Below are 25,663 nucleotides of genomic sequence, written 5' to 3'. Positions count from 1 at the left end.
GTGCGTGTGAAATATTCTGTGATCGATAATCAGCGTGTCATGGTAAACAATGACATCACATAGCGTAAATGATGTACACTGTACAATACAGCCACAGTGTTTATTTATCTTTTTCTTCTCATAACGCGAGTGCACAACAGTTCATTCTGGCCAGAGGTGGCATATAGCAATATGTACACATCTTTTGATTTCTTTTTCATTTCTTTAATTCACAAGCAAGCCTCTTGTAGAACGTAACATTTCAGTTTAAAAAATACATACAAACAAAAGAGGGCAGGGGACTTCTCGTCCCGTTACATGCACAAAACTTCACCGACGTCTAACAAAAGGAGGAACCCAAAGAAACACACTATACGCTGATGAAGGGAGACGGTTTAGAAGCTGTATTTGTTCCGGATGCCACTTCAAAAGAAAGGATATAGATACAATAAGTCGACAATGATAACAACAACAACAACAATAATAATAAACAATAGTATTCCTTTTCACCTAAGGTAATTCAAACATTCAGATAATTGGAAAATAAAGTCCCAATCTACTCTTTGTATAAAAAGAAGCTTTCAAGTCAACGAGGAACAAAGGAGAGTTTGTCGTCACAGACAGGTGTAAAGGAAGATGGAAGGAAGAGGGGCCAGATGCACGTCGCACTTGGTGAATGTGCTTTTAGCAGATTGGGAGAGGTAGAGAGGCACAGGAGGGCTGGGCAAGGTGGGACGGGGGGTATAGTGTGTGTGTGTTTGTGTCGGGGAGGAACGATACTGTAGGAGGCGTTTATGTGGCGTATCTCTTCGTCCACTGTTTGGCTATTCTGTCATGTTCCGTTCTGTTGGTCAAGTACTGTGTGGCAATGCTTCCGACCAAAGGATCCGCTGTGAAAACAGTCATCAAGAACATTAATCATGCACATCAGCTACAGCACAAAAACGTATTTATTCTGCACTAAAATAACCTGGAAGTTAACAAAACAGGAATATTAAATTTTGGCATCTTTACCTGCATTTACTAGACATAAAATTGAGTTTAAATGTTGTAATTGTATATTACATACACAAATTTATGCATTTTGCAGACACTTTTATTCAAAGTGACTTCTTGTCTCGTAGCTTTCCTGTAGCTTCTGTGGTTAGAGCATTGCGTTAGCAACACCTAGGTCATGGGTTCTATCCCAGGGATTGCACATACATTTAAATAAATGTATAGTATAATGCAATGCATGTCGCTTTGGATAAAAGCGTCTGCCAAATGCATAAATGTAAATGTTTAGTGCATTAAATGTATACATTTTAAACCCATGACCTTTCTACTGTCAATGTAATGCTATTATATGTAAACTAACGGTACCTTTTATCGTGTTGACTTAATGTTTATATGCTCTCCTACTTGTAAGTCGCATGGATAAAAGCGTGTGCCAAATGAATATATGAAAATATAATTTTACTTTGTATTATATAACATTATATAATTTTTTGGTAATTTGTCATGTTTTCATCCAGACGACTTGAAATATTGTGCACACATTTTATTTTGTCTCCCTTACAAAAGATAAGCAAATTGCTTTAAATTATTTAAAATTATATTACATTTTATTATTTTTCAAAATACAGACGCAAATTTCATGTCAAAGTAAAAAAGAAGTAATTTAATTTAATATGCTTAATATACTTAATTTTATTATATTACATTATGATATTCTATATTAATTCATATTATGTTTTTGTATGAATACAGATGCAGAAAGTTTGGGCTTTCCTCATGTTATATGCTTAATCTTTTCACGTGAAAGTTTAGGCTTTTTTCACAGTTCAGAAAACTTGAAATATTGTGCACAAGTATTTTAATACTTCTTTCTTAAAGCAACACTTTGTAGTTTTATTTGTGTGGATGCACAACATTGACCAAGTGACATTCTTCTGCGGATGTTTCTGCATTCGCTGGTTCCATCAGCTTACTTAAACAAATAAACGTGGACCGCGGGGAAGCCTATAAAGCGACATTATTTACAACACTGGTAACAGACAATTGCGCTCATCAACCACATGGGGGAGTCGTGAGCAAATTTCTAAAGCGTATGGATTTTTAATGACACAAAGGTAATATAGTCACAGAATTGTCATTTTTTGGGTGAGCTATATGAATGAATAATGTGAATTTTGAGGGGCTGAAGTCTCACCTGGGTTACAGTCTGTAAGTAGAGAGCAGATGGACAGCAGGACCTTTGAGATGGTGAGAGCAGGACTCCAGTTGTCCTTCAAAATATCCAGACAGATCACTCCCTGGCTGTTGATGTTACAGTGATAGATCCTCGTTCGAAACGTCACCTGGCGAATGAAACCCAGAGTAATTGTACGTATGGATGCAAATTGACCTTTTTTATCTTCGTAAAAATCAGATACACGTATATGTTAAGAAACTCTTGAGTGAACTACAGCATGAATAGAGTGTTGATATGATGTTGGGCATGTGAGAGACATCTGTGGAAGAGCCCTGGGCTTTCTGTGGAAATTCGTAACGGACCTTGACATTCCCTCCCTGACAGTTTAATTGCTAGCAGAATGACTTCCTTCATCCGCTCTACCTACAAACCCACACGAGCTGAAAGAACAAAAGCGCACATAACAACAGGACACGTCTGAAAACGACTTCTTATTTTACATGTGGTTTAAAGGCAGGATGAAAGGGCCGGTTTAGGACAGTGATAAAGACACACGGGCCCTGGGGCAGATGCCGGCTGCTGTCAGCCTCTGCTCTACCGGTGGGGGGCAGGGGAGAGAGAGAGAGAGAGAGAGAGAGAGGGAGTGAGAGAGACTGTCCCTTAAGGCACAGAGAACAAGAGGCCATCTGAATTCCATCGATGAGATTTCCACAACATATAACACCAGCTGAACGCCACAAATGTTATTTTAAAACATCAGAGCCTTGCAGCTTGTGCTTGATCGGGTGTGCACCCCTTTAAATAATGATACACTGATGCAGTTTATCATAACTAATAAGTTCTCTACATATAAACATTTACTCAGCAACTTCTAATAAAAGTAACTGAGTTGCACATCAACGTGTAACACGTCAAGAGGAGAACTGGCCCTCCCGGCTGAGACTGGACTTCTGAGGTTTTTTCTCCATTTTTTCATCATTACAGTTTTGGTTTCTCGTCACTGGGCCGTTTTGGCTGGCTCACCGGGAGACTGCTGATATTAGATATTGGATAAGCTTAAAGGTTTGGTAATATTAGAATGTTCTTGATAGTTCAACAAAAACCATGTGCTGTTTTTAAGGTTTTTTTTCTCCTGTAAAGCTGCTTTGGAACAATGCTCATTGTGAAAAGCGCTATATAAATAAAATTGAACTGAATTGAAAGCATCGTAACTTAATATGACTTTTATTGAGTATAATTTTGATCATATCCTGTATACTATGGGGACTGTTATTCACCCCGGTTATGAAGAAGTATTCATAGGAATGTTTGTAACATAGTTGTGTTAGTAGATCAGAAATCATATTAACTTAGATGAGTATAAGAATCAAGATTGTTTGAATGATAGAATCAATATACTTATGCATGATGGAAATGATAGAATCAACATATTTATGCATAATAGATATCAATAGAATAGAATCAATATATGTGTACTTATGAAGTAATTGCTTTCATAAAATATTTTAATCATTTTCAGTAATCCAAAATCCAGTGATGTTTTAAAGGCCTGACCCAATTAAGTCAAACTTATGATGCATTATAGCGCAACTTATTTTAATGTTTCAAATCTCGGTGGAATTCTCACTTCAGTATCTCACGTCATCCATTATCATGAGTTAATTCCACCATTAGACCAAAAACCTTGTTGCCTAGAAATAATGGTGGCAGACAACAAGGACAGTTGGATAATAAAAAATAAGAGATAGCGGGAAAATACCTGATGGGTTTCGAAAGGAAACACCTCTGAGTAGTTTCAGTATAACTAGAGGCTGGAAAACACCCGATTTTCAGATGCTTTTGGGAAACATCTCACTTTGTTTGATTTGAACAAATAAAGTAAAATCTTTGACACCTGGACCTTCTTTGTCTGAGCAATTTTTGAAATGCAAGATCAGCATTTTTTCCTCATCACTTTCTTCTTGAAGGATAATGCAGTTTGCATAACAGATTTAAGACATTATCATTATAGCGTTGTCAATATGGATATTTCTCTTAAACAAATGCATCGATTCACCTCAGAAGACCTTTGTTAAGACCACAGAGCCATGTCGAGCGGTTCTTAGATCTCTGAAAAATTGACCCCATTCACTGCCATTTTACCATTTGGAAGAAAAAGGATACGTGGTATTATAACTCCGGCTGCATTATTCTTCAAGAAGAAAGTCAGCTTTAGTAAGGGAGCCTTGATGGCCAGTTAAACATGGGGAAGTTTGATTCTGGGTTTGATAAGAATGCCTGGTTTTAACTACATAACAGACTAAACTAATGGAACAATATTATAGGGCTGCAATCCATAACTTTTGCCTCTTAATTATCATCTCTGTTTGTAAACGTAAAATCGCAGGTTATTCTATGTACATATCTTTGTGTTAAAGTAAAATGATGTCAAACGAATATTTCACGTAAAATCACATCTCAACAATGTTTACTGTTGTAAATCAGGTTAATGCCACGATCACACCAGACTTTCAGAAAGTGAAATTTCTACTCCGAGTCCTGGCCAGAAAAACACATTTGCAACAAATTTGCAATGTTATCGTTAGTTCCAATATTTTAATGCGGATTTATACAAAATTGGAGTGTGCAATATTATTATTATTAGTATTTCCATCAATTGAAATGATCTCGCAACGGCGTAACAGACCTCAATTGGTCCCATGTTGTCACGTGATATGAATTCACAAGTCAGGGTTCAACTTGTTTATAATTAACACGTTAATTCATTCTATTAAACATTAGCTTTACCTTTTATAAATCATTTATGACATATTACATTATTACACAAACAAGTCCTGGCTGCTCACCTATACAAAAGAAAGAAATTGAAAAAGACTGTATGGATAATATTTGACAATAAGGGAATTAAGAGAAATGTAACGATGAACAGCAGTGAAAGACTGTAGTGACTGAATTAAGACGTAATAGAGGTAAAGTGTAAAGACATTAATGCTTGTGTGTCACAGATATCTTACAGCTCTTACCTTGGGTGGTTTAAACGGGTAGTCAGGTGTAAACGCGATGTCAAGGAAAAACACCCCTCCTTCGTACACGGAGCCTGGCGGTCCTAAAATAGTTGACCTCCATTCGTAGATGTTGTCTCCTTTGGGACCGGCACTGTGGTTGAAACAAAAAGAAAAGATATTTGAGAAGAGGAACAAGACCAGTTATTCCAGGAAGTTAATCATCATTAATTCACGAGTGAAGAGCCAAGAAAGAACAAGACATTACATGCTGCATATTTTGCACAATTAGTCATACACAACTGAGTCTTAACAATGACTGATTGTGTGTTTGTGAGTATATGCACATTACAGCAGAAACTGATGACATTATTGTTATGAATTATTTCTTTGTTGTTTTATTCATGTTTATAAGAAAATTAAATGAAGGCCTAAAGGCAATACAGCTGGCCTGTATTCCACGTTTTATTTTTTGGAATTGGATCACCATCATGAAGGACGATGGAGATGGTGGTCTAGTGGGTTAAACCACTGAACCGGTAAATCAAAGGTTGCTGGTTCGATCCCAGCAGCCACCACCAGTGTATCCTTGAGCAAGACACTTTACTCCATGTTGCTCCAGGGGGATTGTCCCTGTAATAAGTGCACTGTAAGTCGCTTTGGATAAAAGCGTGTGCCAAATGCCTAAATGTACATGTCTAAATGTAGGACAGTGGGCATCATTTATCAACATCTAAAATATAGTGCGATGACGAGAAGCTGATCTTCTACCAAAAACAGCTTATCTCGTAAACAAATACAATTCTATATATTAATTATCACTGAGGTCCGTCTGAAGCCTAGTATATCCATATTTTGTGATTCCATTTTTTTTTCACGTGAAATCGTTGCTCAACTTCATGTTTACTGTTGTAAATCAGGCTAATGCCACAATCACGCCAGACTTTCAGAAAGAGAAATATCTGAAGTATATATTGTTGGGTAAGTTACTCTGAAAAAGTAATTAATTACTAGTTACTCATTACTTTCTATATCCTATATCAACCTTGAATAGTTAAGTGATTCCAGGATAGATACGAAACGACTCAAATAAATAAATAATTTAAAACTACATAACGTACTCTTATTAACAGTCTTAAGTATTACAAATGTGGGAAAGATACGTTAAATGCATGCATTTTTAAGTTAGACTTAATTGAAATGTCAATTCCACTATTATATACATTACACAGTATTTACTGTAATTCAATTACATTAGAAGTAACTAATTTAAATTACAGAAAAAATAAGAGTAATCCCTTACTTTACTTTTTAAGGAAAAGTAATTAAATTACAGTAACAAATCACTTAGTAACTAGTTACACTTAACACCGATATAGACTTAGTATATAGGCAGAAACCAGAAAAATGTTGGTTTCGTTATTTTAATGCTGATTGGTAAAAATTGGATTGTGCAATATTATTATTATTATTAGTATTTCCATCGAACTACAATTGGTCCAATGTTGTCTCGTGATACGAATTCTCAAGTCAGGGTTCACCTTAAACTTTGGAAACGTAGCGAAATACAAATTTATTTTGTAGGAGGTCATGCTTTTAGTCTACCGCCGTCACATGTGTATGAATAAAAGTCTATGAAACTTGAAAGTAGTATTGAATATAGCTGCTGTACACGTATACCAATATTTTGTGATTTTTATTTTATGCCATAAATCATTATTATCAGTCACCCTTTATGTGCGTTTTGCAAATATCTCACTAATAAAACGTTTTAAAAAGTGCTTGTCAACTTTGACAACATAGTATTTAATCATTTAAAAAAATACAGGTGTTTCGTTGATTCCATGAAAAACAGCAAATATGGACACACGAGAAAGTACAGCGACAAAATAAAACACAATGTAACACCCGTTTGAAACAACACTGTGGTACTTTAAATATTGAAGTACACAACAGTTTTCTTTTATTAACAATGAATACTGTAGTAAACCTCCTATTGCGTTTTAAAAATTAACATAGTAAATATTATGACATGCTAAAGTACTTATAAGTTTATGAAATTTACCATGTTTACTATAATAAACTGTTTATTTAACTGTTCGCAACTGTTTTTTTTACATGGGGGTCAAACGTACACCTTCACATTAATACACACAGTCAAACCTGATGTGAGATTTGATCGTAGCATCCCTCACATCCACAAGTTTCAAGTAGTACGTTGAATCAACTGAAAGTCACATTTTCTGTTATACAGTGCAAGTATGAACTACACAACGCAGTCATCAGAGGTTGACTGGTTAAAATAAAGTCTGTTTCAGTCAGAGTAATGGGTAGAAAATGACTAAGCTACAACATTTTGGTCAACAAAAGCAACACTTGACTAACATGATGATGAAATGTGTAATTTCATGCGTTTTATGATCATGTAGATCTGACATCACTTATTCACACTCAAATTCATTCAGAACTGTCCTTCACATACAAACCACGTGTGCGATTACAATCCATCACATAAAATCCAATTGACACTTTGATATAAATGTCTTATTTTCCTCAAACGTGTTTCTATTCCTCAGACTGAATGCATACAGTGAGTCAGACTTGAGCTCAGATGTCAACATTATTTTAGATATGAGACTAAAGTAAAGTGAAAACATACAGCAGAAGACTTCAGGGAACCATCTTTGAGTTTTAATCGTTCGTTTGAGGCCACGTCTGACAGATTCTTTCATGATAAGTGTCATGTTTAACATGTATAACTCAACTGTGGTGTCTGTGAGACGTGTCACGTGCTCTCGATAATAAACATCATGTGATGAGAGACACGCATCTAAATATGGACGCCTTTACTGGAGGGTGGTCTGTCCTCAAAACTCCATCTAGTTAAAGTGGTAGTTCACACCAAAATAAAAAATCTGTCATCATTTACCCACTATTTTGTCATTTCAAACCTGTATGACTTTCTTCCTTCCGCAGAACACAAAAGAACATATTTTGAAAAATGTTGTTAACTGGCCCCAATTCACATTTGGGTCCATACATTAGAAGTGAGTGGGGTCCAGTTTTATTCGATAACCAATTTTCTCCAAAGATATTATTTTGTGTTCTGCAGAAAAAAGTCATAATCACTATCAATTATACTCTCACCCTGACAACACCAGCATTTTAAATCACACTCGTTAAACTTTCATTGTTGTATGAATATGCTAACATTTAATATACTTTAAGTATATTAAAAGTACTATTTAGACAGATAGATTTAGTAATTTTAACATACAATATATTATTTGATAGACGTGTAGACATTGTATGTATATATTGTACACGCACACAATAATACATATTTATATGCTTCATTAATGCTTTAGTCAACACCAATAATCACACATAATTCTGTCATCATTGTGGATCCTTTCTGCACTTATACTTATACTAAAGGGAGGAGAAAGTTAAAATAGGAATGTGGTGTAACTAGTTCTATTGTAGACGGCTCTGGAAGATATTTCTGCTATTGTAACACATGAGGTATGAAAATAATATTATAAAGAATTCTAGAACTTCACATTAACACTAGAGCCCCAAATTTAGGCCCTAGCCCGGCCCGAGACACTTAGGCCTGCTTAGTCCAACTGAAGCCTGTGTTTTTTCTCTCTCCATAAAACAGCTTATTGTCGCCATGAAAGTAGTTCAGTTTTGTTTTTAATGGCAGATGATTCATATTTCGATTTCTTTATTAAAGGGATAGTTCACTCAAAAATGAAAAATCTGTCATCATTATTCACCCTCAGGTTGTTTCAAACCTATATACATATCTTTGTTCTGTTGAACACAAAGTGAGATGTTTTGAAGAATTTAGGAACACAGTTCTGGGGGACCTTTGACAACCTTTACATTTTTCCTACTATGGCAGCCAATGATGTCACAGAATTTAAAATGGCTATTCTTCCAAATATCTATCTCTGTGTTCTGATGAACAAAGTTATTTATACAGGTATGAAATGACATGAGAGTGAGCAAATGATGACAGAATTTTCACTTTTGGGTGAACTATCATTTTGTGCCTCTGCCTCGTTCTTGTTTATAGCACAAAGGAGGCTAAATGAAGTTTATTGTTGAGAGTTTAATGCTTGATTTAGCAAACACCACTAATCTAAAGTCACTAATCTTGTCTGAATGACATACGTGGATGGCATATTTAAACCTGAGGTTTGCGGTCAGATGTAGTATTTACAGCTCCAGGAAGAAGAGGAAGGCGGATCATTTCCTGTAAGAGCCGTCGTAAGCGCACTCTTGTGAAGACACTTAACAGACGACTGTGGGATATGTGAGAGGTGCCAGGGTGTGAAACCTCTGTGTCCATCCCGAGAGAAAAGACCTTTGGGTGAACGCTATGCCAAAAGTTTAAAGTACATGCCAGGGCTGACGGTTGCCTAGCAACCACAGACCCCCCACCACCACTGATGTTAACGGGCGAACGAACACTCTTAACCGCGGTTACCCCCCACCTTGTTTTTGAGAATTTCATTTACTATTGGAAGAAAAACAGAAGTCAAGAGAACTTTAAATTAATTTAAAGGCTCCAATTAAACTCTGAAAATTAAAGTGTTATAAATCAAGAAATCCACCAACACATGCTTACTACACTTTTACTATAATAAAACTATGGTAAGTTTTCATATAGGAAGACTACATGTGATAAACACCACTGCACTCAAAAAACATATTGAAGAAAAGAAAATGAAATAAGGAATTTGTTAAATCCAAAAATGCATTTGGGTGAAATAATCTCTAACAGAGAAGGAAATAAGGCTCCAATTTCTCATGAAGATTCCCTGAGGCATTGTGGGTAAGGCAGCTGCAAATGAAATTATTTCAATTCTAAAAGCAAACAACACTGTGTTATTAAAAGGTTCAATGCCTGCTGATTTAATCTGAAATCTCTTTTATTGCCACAGAATTAACTGGTGTTTAACACACAGCTGTGTGCAGACAGAGTTCATGATGAATTCAGCACCGACCCGCGTGGTAAGTGTCAATTACATCATCTGACCAAATTCTCTCTCACACTGGACACGGGCAATCAAGCCAGCGCTACTGCCCAACCCTGAGTTACAGAAGTATAACATAATATAAATAATTCAAGATGTTTATTTATATCTTTTGCTTTCTTTGTGGCAGTATATATAGATTTCTAAACATTCTTTGACAGTAAGTGAAAGTTTTATATGAGTCAGAGACCCGTTTCATCATCAGGTAAATCTGAGGTGACATGAGGAGAGAAAATACTGATACAGTATTAAAACATAACAAACGTGACAACATCTCCAAGATGCTTGTAACAAACAACAGAATGATGGAAAGATCAGGTCTGTGTGGGGGATACACTTCTTTATATCAAAATCTTTGTAGATTATTATGGTTTATAGCAAAGACTGAAATCTGTTTTGACATGTTCTACTGACACACTAAAACAAAATACTTAATTTATTAAATAAACATGTTGAAACCATCTGTTTGGGTGAAGCATATATACAGCTGGGGGTAGAATTACACCAAGAGACCATTTAAAAAATATTTTCAGTTTTTCTGGATGTACTCTTTATGTACTATGTAGGTATTTGTTAGGAAAATGTATAATTTTTATTTTTCTTTCTTCTGTTAACTAACAATATTTCTCCCAAAAGTAAAACAAAAATATTGTTTCTTTTTGCATTCATTCATCAGAAAATGAAAACTGGAGAAACAGATGAAAGTATCACTAAAGATGTATTTTTTAGACCTCAAATACGACAAAGAAAACAAGTTCATATTCACTTTTAAGCAATACAACTGTAATATTTATGTATTTAGGAAAAGCTCTTTCATGAAAACCTGGATTTTTAACACAGTTATAATGCTGTCAATTGCTGTTGGATGACTTTATGTCACTCCAGAGGTTTGATTTTGCTGAAATTCAACAACGTTGGACTGAAATGACCACAATCCATCAAGGAAATGCAGATCTGAAATGATAATTTGGAATGCTCTCTTAACATTTTCCTGAACTGTGATATAATAACTTATTTTAAAAATATTTTTTTCTACCTATGTAAAAATAATTGGTTATTTAGTCTATTCCAACGACAACATATGTAATGCATAAATAAAATAGTATATAACACAAAACAAAGTTAATGGAGATTTCAATTTAAGGTGGACTGTCTCTTTAAATTTTGAACACTGATCATACTCCGTGTCATCATTTTAAAACAAAAGAATACAAAACAAACAAATAATGAAAAAGATTTTCTCTTTCACAATATATTATTGTTAAATAATGCATTTCATTATTTGCTAATTATTTAAATTTCAAAATGCTGAACACAACCTATTTGGTCGATTAGTCTCACGTCACGCACCACCATATATGGAAGGTCATATACTGTTTGCGGGTCCAAACGCTCAATAAGATGCTATGGCCAAACAAACAAAAAATGCTTATATACGCTCACGGCAAGCTGTAAAACTATCGGAATGTCACGATCCTAACCTTTATCTCCGTAACGAAATCCCACATGGCCAGTCAGTTATTCATTTTTCTTAATTTTTTCAAATATAGATGTTGGAGATTCCGTAAGCCCGGAGACTGTAGTGTAGACTGTGGATATTAAAGCGGAGCATTTATTAACTCAATGAGAGTAAACTGTTAAACAGCTGTTTAAGATGTAGCCCGCTTGAAATGAATAGATGCTTGGGAAACGCTATTCCTTACGTCACCACTTAACAACCGAATAGACTAAACACAGATTCAAAGCAACACAGTTTTAGTGACCCTTTATACTGCAACTTGACGTCAGCCCATCTACTGAAAGACGTAGCCACTTGAAGACTGAAATCAGTGCCGTCGTCTCATACATCAGATAAAAGTCATCCTATAATTCTGTTTGAATGACCTTGTTGGACACCGGTGACCGCTTTTGACACAGCGCTGTTAAATAGTCAAATAAAAAAATGGTGCAAACAAGCGTCTCATTTGCGTTTTAGGATTAAGAACGTGTTTCTTAAATGTGACAACTGAAAACTAATAGACTGATGAAAATGTGGGACATTTTCTCAAAATGCGACGACAAGGGGCGAAAATGATGTGTGGTACAACACAAAGCTGGACGGGTGGTCATTTACCCTATCCAGGACACAGGGATTGCTCGTGTGTACCTCAATCAGATCAGACGTCTGTGGTCTGCTTTTCAAGAACCTCAAAACAGACCGAAATACAGTACGGCGCACTGGTCGTAAAATTCTGAAACAACATTTCTGCCAAGGAGACCATGTATGGAAAAGGAGATTATGTACTCGACATTGAACAAAAAAGTGATTTAAAGATGTCCAGAAGGAAATCAGTCTGAATTCTTCTCACGTGGCTCTTAAAAGACTGATAGGAACAGAAGTAGCATTTGAACGCACGCTGCGTTTGTCTATCAATGCTTTCATGGACTGATCTCGGTCTCTGCAGGCACATGGGCAGCGCACCATCTCGTGTCATATAAAACCCCCGCTCTGATCCAACATAATGCAACAGCAAACTCTGATGTACACCATCATAAAGACTTCTGCAAAAACAATAAACAGCTGACTGATAACCATCGCATGTAAAAGTCAATCAGTAATATCGTATAGTTTTTGCAAGTAAAAACTTTATAATTGTTTTGCGACTACAATACATCAAACATTATGCTCGGTTTGGTTTTGTGCTTGTTCTTTACAGAAACATTCAATTATTCCTGAAAAAAATGCAATAAATGAATGTTTATTAATGGGTGGGCTGGAGGTGACGGCGCACAATCTGTCAATGTGGAAAAACTCATTCACTAACATGCATTCTCCCAGAAGGTCACAACAGAGTGGTAATAATCTAAAACAACGTTTATTTTTAAATATTACAGCTCTGACACATTCAATCAATGACAATTAATAAATACAAGCATCACTTACTTACAAATAACATTTGTCAAAAACACATTTGAAATATCTTTTATATCTTAATTATTTCTCCTAGACATAAATAAGTTTAAAGGGATTGTTCACCCTCAAATTGAAAATTCTGTCATTTTTTAAACCTTTGTGAATTTCTTTCTCCTGCAAAACACAAAAGAAGATATTTCGAAAAATGTTTGGACGCAGAAACCGTCGGCCCCTTTAACTTCTTTCGCATGGCCACAAAACCAATGCAAGTCAATGGGGGGCCCAACAACGTTTTTTTCAAAATATCTTCTCTCGTGTTCTGCAGAAGAAAGTCATACAGGTTTAAAATGAAAAGTGTGTGAATAATGACAGGATTTTCATTTTGAAGGTGAACTATTCCTTTAAACGGAGAGCAATTGGAGATTCAAGTCTCATGATCATCTGCATCTCAGATATTACTCCCGATTAAAAAAAACAACAATAATATCACAAATATCTCTGTTGACATCTTTTCTGAAACTCTAATGACAATGTGTTAAACTGAGCTCAGATTTGTCAAGTCTGCAATCAAGTCAATATTATTGACGATCTCATTATTAACTCAATCATTTCTCATCAAATTTATCCAAATGCAGATTATTTTACCTCGACAATCTATGTCCATTTTAAACCTTAATACTCTTTAACAAGTACATTCTCATTTAGTTCCATTTTCTTTAAACAATATTATGAGAATCATGGGAGACTTTAGGGTTAAGAACATTCTTCCTCTGGAGAATACTGCTAAAAATGTCCTTATTTTTCGCCTACGAAATTTCTTTTTATTCGAAAATGCGTCAAAAAAATGTAAGTAAAAATGATGGTTACTTCCAGTTCACATGGACTTTAAGAAGTTTTGGAGCAACTATGGCGATGAACTATGAATTTAAATTGCTTCATCGTGTATCCAATGAACATCTTGATTTGAGAAGACATGCTTTATTTCAGTATTCAAGTACAGCAATCTTCTGTAAATGTCTATTCATGATTCAGTTAGTATCTGCAATTATGAAGCGCGCCGGCGTTTATCAGAACGGAAACTTAATGAATCAATATTCTCTCTCTCTGACCGTGAAATACCCCGATACCAATTACATCTGCAGTGCCGAGAGAATCCCTCTTTATTTTCAGTGATCCTCTAATGATAGTGTCCAATAGCTCATCTTCTGTACAAATGCCACAATTACACGCAAGTAATTAACACACAAACAAGCGCTTATAAAGGAAATACTTGCTCGATCGGGACCCGAGTGAATATTTTATTACATGAGGTATTTTGAGATGATAAACAGAAACGTCTGTATCGGTTCCAGCTTTAGCTGTGGAATTCTGTTTCACAAAGTAGCATGATAAAACCTTTTAAGTGTTGATGTAATCCGATTTCCATGCCAATCTATAAGAAACGCCGAGGGGGTCAATATTAAACTTTGAGAATGAAGAATTTAGAAGTCATCATTCGGAAATCAAATCTGCCCGAAAACACCAGATCAGTGGAAGTGAAATATAGCTTTAGGCCGTGGATGAATAATACATCACAGATCATTATAATAATAAACCGGCTTTGCACAGCATGCACGAGTGATAAAATACACTCCGCCGTAAAGATTCACAATCAGCAAATCGCTGTTAATTCTCTGCAAATCTCCAAAAGCCCTTTAAACTTAAAATAAACAAAAAGTAAAGCCAATTTAACATCCGTTCTGTTAAGATATAGATTGAAGGCTTTCAAAGACGGCGTATTAAACAGATAACAGATGCCTGAAGCCACTGTCATTCCTGACAGATGTGCCGACTCAAAATCCTTCACATGTTAAAATGTGTAATATAAAGGGATAGTTCACCAGATATTTTGATGAATGTGATAACCAAACAACATTGTGGTTTTGTGTTCATACAATTAAAAAAGGCCAGAGAAATTTCTTCAAATATCTTCTTTTGTGTTGCACAGAAAAATATGAAGTCATACAGATTTAGCACAACAAGAGGGAGAATAAATGATGACAAAATTGTACTATCCCTTTAAGGAGTAACCGCAGACCTGGGGCCGGACTCACAAACCTGTTCTTAAGACAAAATTTGTAATTGTTCTTAAGCTAAAGTATAGTAAGCTCGTAAGAATGTCTTAAAAACATATTTTTTGCATAAGAATAAAATGACGTATGCTGTGTAAATCAATCTTGAGAAATACATGTATTAACTGTCTAAAGAATGTTTCGTAAATCCGCCCTCAGGTTTGGATAAACATTACACGCCGCGTTAAATAAACATCTCCACCACCACGTCTACAATATACAAGTTTGTCCCAAACACACAGAATTCAGAGAGCGGTTAAATAAACAGGGAGCTAACAGGATATTTTAGGTGTCATGCACTGGAGGAAAATCCCGCTTTCCGGTTTGTTCGCATGTTTTAACATGATCTGAAGAAGCGGCGCAGCAGGATGTGCCAAACGGTTCTTGCCTTGAAGACAAAGTATTGAAAACACCCAGATGGAACGACACGCGGCATGCTTGTCCACCGTCTGCGCTTGGTGTAAAATAAGGCCCTCACAATGTGAATGCCAATGTGTCCGGGACACCTCAAGTAAATATACAAAATAAAGTATGAAGAATCTTAAATTAAGCTGTCAACAAATAGTTTAAGATGCTTAACATTCATTATCTATTGAATCAAAAACAACTCTGGCCAAAAATCACAGCTTTAAAACAAACCACTTTTTTATGTTAGATGAAATTTGGGAATGGTTTCATAATAGCTTCAGATGCATTCGTGTCTAATGCTTTGGCAAACACACGGGACACCCGATTTGCGGGGAGAGGCGTTTCACATCACGTGTCTGATCAACGGCAGAGTTTGAATGAAACGTTCTGTATGAAAACACAAAGGATGTCCCGCTTGATTTCAATTATGCGTAACAGCTTCGATCACACTCGTGGGTGTAAGATGGAGGCCTTCCATACTGATGATCAAGACGATTTCTCGGCGAGCGGTCTGCCCCTCCCCCCTAATGAATATGCATATCCTCCCTGCCGCAGCTAATGGTCAGGAGGTGAAAAATGACTCGCGTGGACTCCCCAAGGAGCGTAATGCTAATCGACAGCCAGCACCGATCCAAACTGAGAGGTGACATTCCCATCTGATGCGGATGAAGAATCTGTACAAGCGCGCAGCTAGAGATTGAGGCAGAAAGATGAACGGCCATGACGTTTTTGAAGAAATTTTTGTAATGTAACAGAACATCACAATATAAATTCAAGTCGTTTTTCTCAATAACCATTTATTCTTGTTATTCTGAACTTGACGGATATACAAGAAAAGGTAAAATGGTTACTTCAAACAGCGCTCGAGACTCGAAACCAAAAGTACAGTGTTAATTGATCAAAGAAAGGTTATTTAGTCACCGGAATTTCACCTTTCTTCTTCAAAAGCATAAAGCTAAAAAAATTTAAGAGTTGTTTTAAATTTCCTGGTAACAACAGGAGTAGATTGTGACCACACCTTATTAAACTTCTAAAGGACATAAAAGGATATTAAATATATTTAAGGAGTTTATTGGCAAAAACAGATCATGATTTTCATTGTGCATCCCAAGTAATGCTTTGTTTAAGTAATCATCAAAATATCAAAAATAGTATACAGCTTACTAAAACAACACAACAAAACACAAAAAGATAACATAATAAAAAAACATTTCATTTAATCCAATTAACTCTTTATATATTCTATTTTCACATTTCTTAAATGCATATAACTGGTATGGTAAATATATTTTATAAATGACATATTTTGTTTTACAATGACATGAATAGCCAATATTTAAGTGTATTATCAAATATAAAAATCTATTACTCAATGAAAAGTTATGATCTGTTCCTCTCTCTCCAAGTATGTTTGCAAATGCTTAGAGAGAAGAGGAACCGATCAAAAATTGTATTATATATTTTAGTTCTCTTTTTCATCAAAATCACTTGTTTGCTTTTCGAGACTTAAATATATATGGCGCGAGTTGCATGGATTTATTTTATAATGTTTTCTGTCATTTTGAAGCTTGAAAAGAAGCTTAGAACGATCCACTCCTATTGTAAACAGAAAAACGAATGCATCTCTTCTTTAAAAAAAACTACAGTTTGGTTATGATGAACAAAGAAAGCCATTCGAGTAAATGACGAAACCATTTTAATTTTCAACTAACGCTTTGAGATTATAGAATGATTACTTCTGTGAATTCACATTAAATGAGTCACAATTAAAGCCATTGTGGCTAAAACAAACGCACGCACACACCTGTGACCACACATTAGTCGAATGCTATAATAATGCAGATTGGCAACCACAAACGAACAGCCCATAATAACAGCCCATCCTGATGTTCAGCCGTGTGGACACATCTACTACATGGTTCAGTTCGACACCATCAACACCGATCACACTTCCACCAAACCACCTGACCGCAATGACATCACGCAGTCTGAATTTAGCCGACCAATGAGGCCTGCTGATTCTGACCGGCGATGTCATTCAGTTCTAATAAAACCACAGCTGGTTCCACAACAGCTCGCCGCTCACAATACAGCGCTGCACTATTTATCGGCATCAGTGGCGAACTGCGTCTCTTGTTCTCTTTGTGAACGAAATCCTATTACTGACGGTTCAGCTCACAGGCACAAAAGCTCCCGAGCACAAATATCCAAAGAACACCTACAGCCTCCTTTCACAGCTCCCGTAAACACAATATCAATCTGAAGACACTTTTGATATGAGAAGGGTTGACTCGAAAGCGCTCCACCTGGCTCACGGGTTAGAGATATCTAGAGAATGCCTTCACGGTAACAAGGAGATTTAAATCAGCATTGGGTTCATAAAGCGTCTGAGTAACAAGATATATAAAAAGAGAGAAGACATAAAACATGACGGCTGGTAATCCTTCACTGTCGCGAGCTCTATTAAAAATATATATTTCTAAATGATCTGCACACACCTCTTAATAAGACAGTTTTATCAATGATCTGAGATGACAGATATTGATTTCTTCTGGAGGCGTTAATATTTCCTTTATCAAAAAATATACAGATATTAATCTCTACAGACTCGAGCAATAGTGGCGCTTACTAATGCACTTTTGGGTTCAGACTACAGCATATCAGCTTAATTCTGAAGCGATAAAATTGGTCAAAACACAAAAACTTATAGTTTGAATCTTATATAAGCATCTGTGGCCGGGAAGCAGCGTGTCGTCTTACATCTTTCTTGTATATGACACAAGAAATATCAAGCGTTATCCTCGCAAGACCAACAACAGTAACGTCCACAAGGCATTCAATCTAATTGACAACAGATTCAGGCAATAAAATTGTATTATTTTACGTCTCACGTTATGCTTGCCGTGATATTTGCTTGTGTGAACGCAGCGCTCGTGGATAACTGTTCTCCTGATACAAACAAGGGGGGCAATCAATGACAGTGTCACTTTCAGTTATGTGCTTTATTAGAGTCCGGCTCTTTCTCCACGGCCCCCGGGGAGATGCAGTCATTCAGCTGCATGCGACGGCTCTCCTCTCACTTAAAACCTGACAGCCTCATCAACACACAATAACCATTATCCTCTCTCGCCCATTATCTCCCATCCGGCACAAAAGAGAGCAGCGCGGTGAGAAACGTTGTACGCTTACCTGCAGTTCGGCGGAGGGTCGAGTGTGATTTCTGCAAGTTCCTTCTGAATCCTGCAATGCAAGAAAACATTCATGTAACAGAGATCATATGTGACCCTGGATTACTAAACCAGTCTTAAGTAGCACGGGAACATTTTTAGTAAAAGACAAAAATACATTGTATTGGTCAAATTGATTGAATTTTCTTTTATGCCTAAAGTCATTAGGATATTTACTTAGTGAAGATCATGTTCCATGAAGATATTTTTCTACATTAAATATATAAAACGTTATTTTTGCGAGTGGATGGCCTGCTACAGCAGCTCTGATTAACAACTTCAAAGGCGATTTTCTTAATATTTTGTTTTTGATCCCTCAGATTCCAGAGTTTTGACCGGTTGTATCTCCTCCTCCTGTTCTAACAACTCATACATCCATAGAAAGCTTAATTATTCTGCCTTAAGATGATGTAAAAATCTCAATTTAGAAAAATTGACCCAAAAGACTGGTTTTGTTTTCCAGGGTCACATGTGTTCTCTGTATGTGACTCTTCCTTCAGTGGGACACAAAAGGAGATATTTTGAGAAACGTCTCCTTGATTTTGTGATCATAAAATGGAAAATCAAAGGGATTCAATGTTGTTCGTTTATCAACATACTTCAAAATATCTTCTTTGTTTTCTGCAGTGGAAAGAAAGTCAGACAGATTGGGAATGATAAGAAATTGAAATTTTTACTTTAATACAGTGATGTTACTCATTTCAAACCCCGAAAGCTCATCTGGGTGGCAGAAAATGATATCATGACTCATTCAAAAATGATAATACGGTCTCTCTGCAGCAGTTTTTACACCTGCCGTCCGGTGAAGGGGAACTCAAACATTGCATTGTTTACACCATGTAAAAACAAAACAATACTTTGACTGTATGCTTTTAAACGGTTACAATCACTTAGTTTGGGAATCATTGTGAAATGCACACCAGATTTATCCTGATAATTTCAGATCTATTGTGCAGCTCTAGCTGACACATTTTTTAAAATACATCTCCGATCATTTTGTTTAAAATGGTTCACACTGAATGGCTTAAACCGCATCACATTTCTTCATGATGCCAAGATGTCAAAACGTGCCAATGTTTTCACCACATCAACCATTTCACACGGGCGCAAACACACAGAGGGTTTAGATGTTTTATGGAAACTATCCGTAGAAATAATGATACTGTACATACTGTATATTTTATCCTTTACCCTTAAACCACTTTTTTATTTTTAGGACAACAGCATTTAGTTTCTCGGCTTTCTCTCATGATGACCAAAAAACGTCTCCAAAGTCTTTGGTCAGCATGTACATGACCAAACAGACTTGTTCTTATGGCGTAAACCTAATATTAATATCACATACAATTCAACTATGTCGATGTCTGTTCAATAAAAAATTGTGCATCATCTAAACATCCTCAGGTCGCTTATAAGCATTTAAGCTGCTCTGTGATGACTGCTTTAATTCACACGATGCACATTGCACGCATGCAGAAATGTGACAGATAACGTCATACCAATAAACGTGTGCTACATGATTCATTTCTGTCAGCTGTACACACAAATCAACAATAAATGGTTCATGTGATTAAGAGGTCTATATGGCACAGACACAACATGCATCGCACTGAATCCAAAGAATGCATACAGTAGTTTCTATATGTAAGTGTACTTCTGATGTTATTTAACGGACAGCTCACCTAAAAATGAAAATTCTGTTATCATCATCATTTATTCACCCTCAGATTGTTCAAAGCCTGTATAAATTTCTTTGTTTTACCAAACACAAAGGAAGATATTTGGAAGAATGTCAGTAACCAAACAGATCTCACCCCCCATTGACTCCCATAGTATTTAATTTCCCTCCTATGGCAGTAAATGGGAGATGAGATCTGTTTGGTCACTGACATACTTCAGAATATCTTCCTTTGTGTTTAGCAGATCAAACTAATTTAAATCCATAAAAAAAGGGCACAATATACGTATTCATTTTTACAGTTGTTTTACCTGCATTTTACATCTTGCACTGCATTAAATTGTATTTGAGCACTAACAGAAATGTCCGTAGAATAAAGGGAAATTTACTGGTAATTTTCTGTATGTACTTTATCAGTTTTTCCCTGGATCGAGTAAATGGAAACATCATTTTTATTTTTGGGTGAACTGTCCTTTCAATGTTTTGTTCTAAAATAAAATAATTTCAAGTGGCTTCTGAGTGTATCGAATGCACAGACATCCATTACATGTACACACTTGGCAGACACATTTGTTTTTATCCTAAGCAACTTACAGTGCACTCAAGCTATACGTTTGTTTTATCAGTATGTGTGTTTCGCATTACAAACTCTAAAATGAAACACTACATTCCTGTTTAAAATGCACTAGCTTATTGTTTTCCTTTATAAACCTGAAACATCTCTAATGTTCTTTGAGAATCACGAAGGAAGGCCTGCGATGTCGACAGCGTAAAGCTCTGCACACACGCAGGCGGCTTCGGCAGCCAAACACAAGCACAGACCAAACCTTCCACAGTTCAAACGCAACCTTTAGATCTTCATATGCACCAAAAGACGCTGCTGTCACTGTTTTATAAAGCAGCGCGTCCTAGCCAAAGCTCAGCCAGTTGCATAAAGTCAGCGTTTTGCACCTGGGCCTTCAGGGAATCGACAGCTTTTAATGTGGAACAACAGAAATGAAGTCGAGCTAACATCAGCGCACATCAAACACACGTTGATGTCGCTAACAGAGGAAACATTCTTATTTTATTTACAGGGATCATAGAGATCATCTTGTGTAATTCAGTTCATGGTAAGGTGTCGAAGTTGAAAGATTTGACATTAAAACCTTTACATATTATCTAATAACGTGAACCAGCGGTGAAGATCAAATACGAGTCAAATCGAATGCAAATTCAGATCGCTCTCTACGGTAGATATCCAACCACATTGGGACGGTTTACACCATCCTAATGTTTACCTTACATAGGATGATCGATTTTAAACGCAGCGAAAAGAAACACGCTTTGCGACGACCACAATTTATTTCGCATCAGGAATTATTGGCCGCCCAGAGCACGAAACTAATTCAACGAAATTAAAGACATATTTAGAAACCCAAATTACATTTTCCTGTCCAGCTCAGGTTAAATCATTTCGCATTTTGTCGGACACGTGGTGTTAAAGATTTTATTCATTTCATCGATTTATTTTTATACAATAAACCGTTCTGGGCCCTCAAGCAAAAACTGTTTCACGGAGTGTTTCTTTCCAAATGAAGAGAGCGTCACCTCTTGGCACTGGTGGAGAGTTTGGCAGCAGTTTTACTGGAGATCTTGGTCTCTTTCTTCTTAGGGGCCACCAGATCTCGCTCCTGCGGAGGTGCCGTCTCTCGCTGCTCGATGTCTGAACTCCCTCCGCTTGTGCTGGGGCTATCATCTGGTCTCTGCACCTCACTAGACATCTTGGCCCTGAAATAACAACAGGATTCACAAACGATGACATTAGCAGACTGTCGGGTGAAGTCACGGTGGAATGAAGTCAACGATTGTCTGAATTCCAGCAGCGCTGTGTTCAGAAATGGCAAACCAAAGGATTCAATCTGGGATGACGAATGAACGAAGGCACTTTTAGCCGACACATGAAATGGTGGGTTGTTTCGACTCATGCTTGGGTAAAACAAGGACAAACCCAACTGTTGGGTTGAATTCACTCAGAACAAATAGCTTTCATGAGTGATCTACACAGAAATTCACTCAAAATGAAATGAAAAAGAAAACTGCTGCATGTGTGCTTATGTATCCTGCATTAAAAGTGAATTTCAATCAATTGGTGAGCTCCGGCATAATGAAATAAGTCTCTAGTTTGTTCTCGCAGACGTTTGATCACAGTCAGATCATGATTTGATGTTTACCTCATCTCCGAGGGCTTCCCCGCTCTTTGTGCCGTCGTGAGGAATTTTCTGTGATCTTATCAGAAGACGGGCTGGCAGAGAAAACTCTGCCGTCACACAATTTAAAAGCCACACGAGCACATCTTATACATACCTACGGAACGCGTGCACGCCGCTCGGCTTTTAAACAGAGATAAAAGACACATGATGTGGAGAGAGAGTGTGACCGCTTCAACTATAAAAAAACTACTGAACGGGATGGGTCACTTGGGTCAGCTTTTATAGAATCAAGATGTAAAGGATCCCAGAATCACAAAGGGAAGAATAAACACTTCAGATGAGTGGATTTTACAGGTCAACTTGTTTTGTGACAATGTGGCAGTGTTCAATTGTAGATCACATGAAGGGCTAATAGCAAATCCAAATATAGCCCCCGTGCTTCACTTAAACACATTACCGCCCGTTTACAGTCCCGCTAGAGTTATTTCCATTCTAAGAAAGTGCAGTGGCGATAATAAATCACATCAACGTGTGAGTTTCAGGTTCTCTATTGTGACCTTTAGTCCCTGTTCCCTGTAATGTCTCTTAATGCTTCAAGATCTGAGCTTGTAGCTTCCACACGGAAGATGTGAACTTTCACCACTGTGCCCTATAAAGTCTTTCTACACATTCAATTCAGCAAAAATTACAAATTAGTGATTTTTTGCACCTTTAAATGTACAACTGAAGACCTTTAGGGTACTGAAAGGCTCTTTTTGTTCTCTAATAATCCCCAAGGCTGCACCACTTATGTATGCAGGAAAACCACTTTGGAGCTTAAATATATACCCTAATAAAAATAAAGTACATATTTGCGCTTAGGGCACACCATAGTGAATAATAACTGTTATACTGTAGTGCTGTGCACAAAAGTAACCTGTAGGGTTTGTGCTTTACATCAAACACCAACGTGCATTAGAAAAAAGGGTAATTCTCACCAATTCTCACTATTAACAAGTTGCTTATTAGCGTGCATATTATTAGCATATTGGCTGTTTATTAGTACTTATAAAGCACATATTCTGCATGACCATATTCTACATCACTAATCCTTCCCAATATCTGAACCTAACAACTACCTTACTAACTATTAATAAGCAATAAAAGAGGATTTTATTGAGGCAAAAGTCGTAGTTAGTGGCTTGTTAATAGCGAGAATTGGACCGAATAAAGGGTACCATTTCAAATACACAGATTTACATTTGGCTTCCATATACATTTTATCCTGTGGCTCAGTTGCATTAGCAATGCAAAGGATTCGATCGCCACAACAACAAACGTTAACGGATTTCATTCAACTAAACATCACAGAAGATTTTCAGCACAACAACGTAAGAGGTTTGTCCCATTATAAGTGCACACATTGACGTTCAAGCGTTCGGCAGATGTTTTTTTATCCAAAGCATCTTGCAACGTACATTTTTTGCAGTATGTGCGTGTTCCCTGGGACTTCACAAATTAAACAACATTGTATATGTGCCTCATATTTCATTTAAAGAAATAATGATGTGCCTCAAAAGCAGACAACTATAGATTTGTATCATTTTATGCGTCTTTCTTGGGTTTAGATTTTGCACTATATTTACTTTTAACAGAACACCACAAAAAAGGATGCAAATAACCTCAAGGGATTGTCTTATTTAAGTGCACTGTGGCACATTTGTGTAGTGCAAAATTTGCATATTCTATAGAATACAACCAGAAAATATGGAAAATGTCTACGCAGGAATAAAAAATTGCCATTTATAGGTATTTAGTGTGAAGATAAAGAGCCAAGCAGAAAAGCATTGGATGGTCATTAAAACATGCTAAAACAACAAAGCCGGTGGTGGTCTTACACCTTTGGACAGCACTGTGTGTTCCTCAAAAGGACAACACTACACTTAGAGTATGCACAAATGCCTCTTTGTAGCATATATTTGAAACCAAAGCACATATTTCCTTTTTTAATCTAACAGAACACAACAAAGGGTAACAGCACAATGTCAAAGGTTTGTCCCATTCAGTGCATCACCACATACACATTTGTGATTATATAGCTGTACCACAAAGGGATCCCACATATGCACAAGGATGCATAATATGCATACATATGCAAATAAGCACGCAATTAACATATGTAATGTATAGGGATAATGACGCATTCCAGCAAGCAAACGCGGTTTGTATCATTTTAAGTGTGTCCAAATGCCTTGGTGTTTTATTTTTACAACCAACTACACATTTACTTTTGAACAGAACAGCACAAAAGAGTGCCAGCACATTGTCAAGGGTTTGTCCCATTTCAGCGCATCGTGGCACCTTTGCGTGAACACATCTGCACCCCAAAAGTACCTTTAGCTCTTTTGAAGGAATCCTGAAGGATGAAACCACTGAGGTTTAACATTAAAGCCCATCATTCATTCATGCAAGCGCGTGTGTGTATGGAGGCTGTCAGGCTGCGCTCGTGCTGCTGATGCGCGTCTGTTTATGCGGGAGGCCGCGAGCGCTCCGCCATCCCGCAGAAAATATGCGGATAAAACGCAACCGTCGACGCGTCTCTAACGCGCGTCAACGGCGATTCTTCCCAACGCCCGCGAGAAAGCGTGCGGAAGAACCGCGCAGCGATCCGCCCGCGATCCCTCGCGCCCAGCACAAAGGGACGCGGCTCGTCCCGCACATCCCCGCACGCGCAAGGCGAAAACAAGCACTTTCGCGGGACATTCGGCGACTTTTCACGCGCGGTCGACGGACACGCGGGAATATTTACCTTCCGAGCGGAGTCCCGATGCGCTTTGTCCTGGATGATACCGTGTGTCGGAGTCGGGCCGTCCGCTCGTCCTCGCCTCCGCGCTATTTAACTGAATGTAGCAGCAAAAAAAAACGCGATTACAGAAACCCAAGCAGCCGGACCGCCTCTACGCGCGCCCCCGC

At 37.1% G+C, this 25,663-nt stretch overlaps 1 protein-coding gene across 1 annotated transcript; it reads right to left on the bottom strand.

Annotated features, from left to right (window-relative positions):
* Positions 1 to 362: 362 nt before the first annotated feature.
* ube2e2 (ubiquitin-conjugating enzyme E2E 2) lies at positions 363 to 25,656 on the bottom strand. The gene is made up of 6 exons (XM_056761735.1): positions 25,500 to 25,656; positions 22,110 to 22,289; positions 18,804 to 18,854; positions 5,176 to 5,308; positions 2,171 to 2,318; positions 363 to 869 (listed from the first exon to the last, which is right to left on the bottom strand). The coding sequence occupies exons 2-6, from the start codon at positions 22,280 to 22,282 to the stop codon at positions 772 to 774; spliced, it is 603 nt and encodes a 200-aa protein (XP_056617713.1). The 5' UTR covers positions 22,283 to 22,289; positions 25,500 to 25,656; the 3' UTR covers positions 363 to 771.
* Positions 25,657 to 25,663: the final 7 nt, after the last annotated feature.

The sequence above is a fragment of the Triplophysa dalaica genome, chromosome 12 (assembly GCF_015846415.1).
Source record: "Triplophysa dalaica isolate WHDGS20190420 chromosome 12, ASM1584641v1, whole genome shotgun sequence".
NCBI lineage: Eukaryota > Metazoa > Chordata > Actinopteri > Cypriniformes > Nemacheilidae > Triplophysa > Triplophysa dalaica.
Note: the sequence above shows the minus strand (reverse complement) of the source record. Positions and strands in the feature narration are given on the sequence as shown.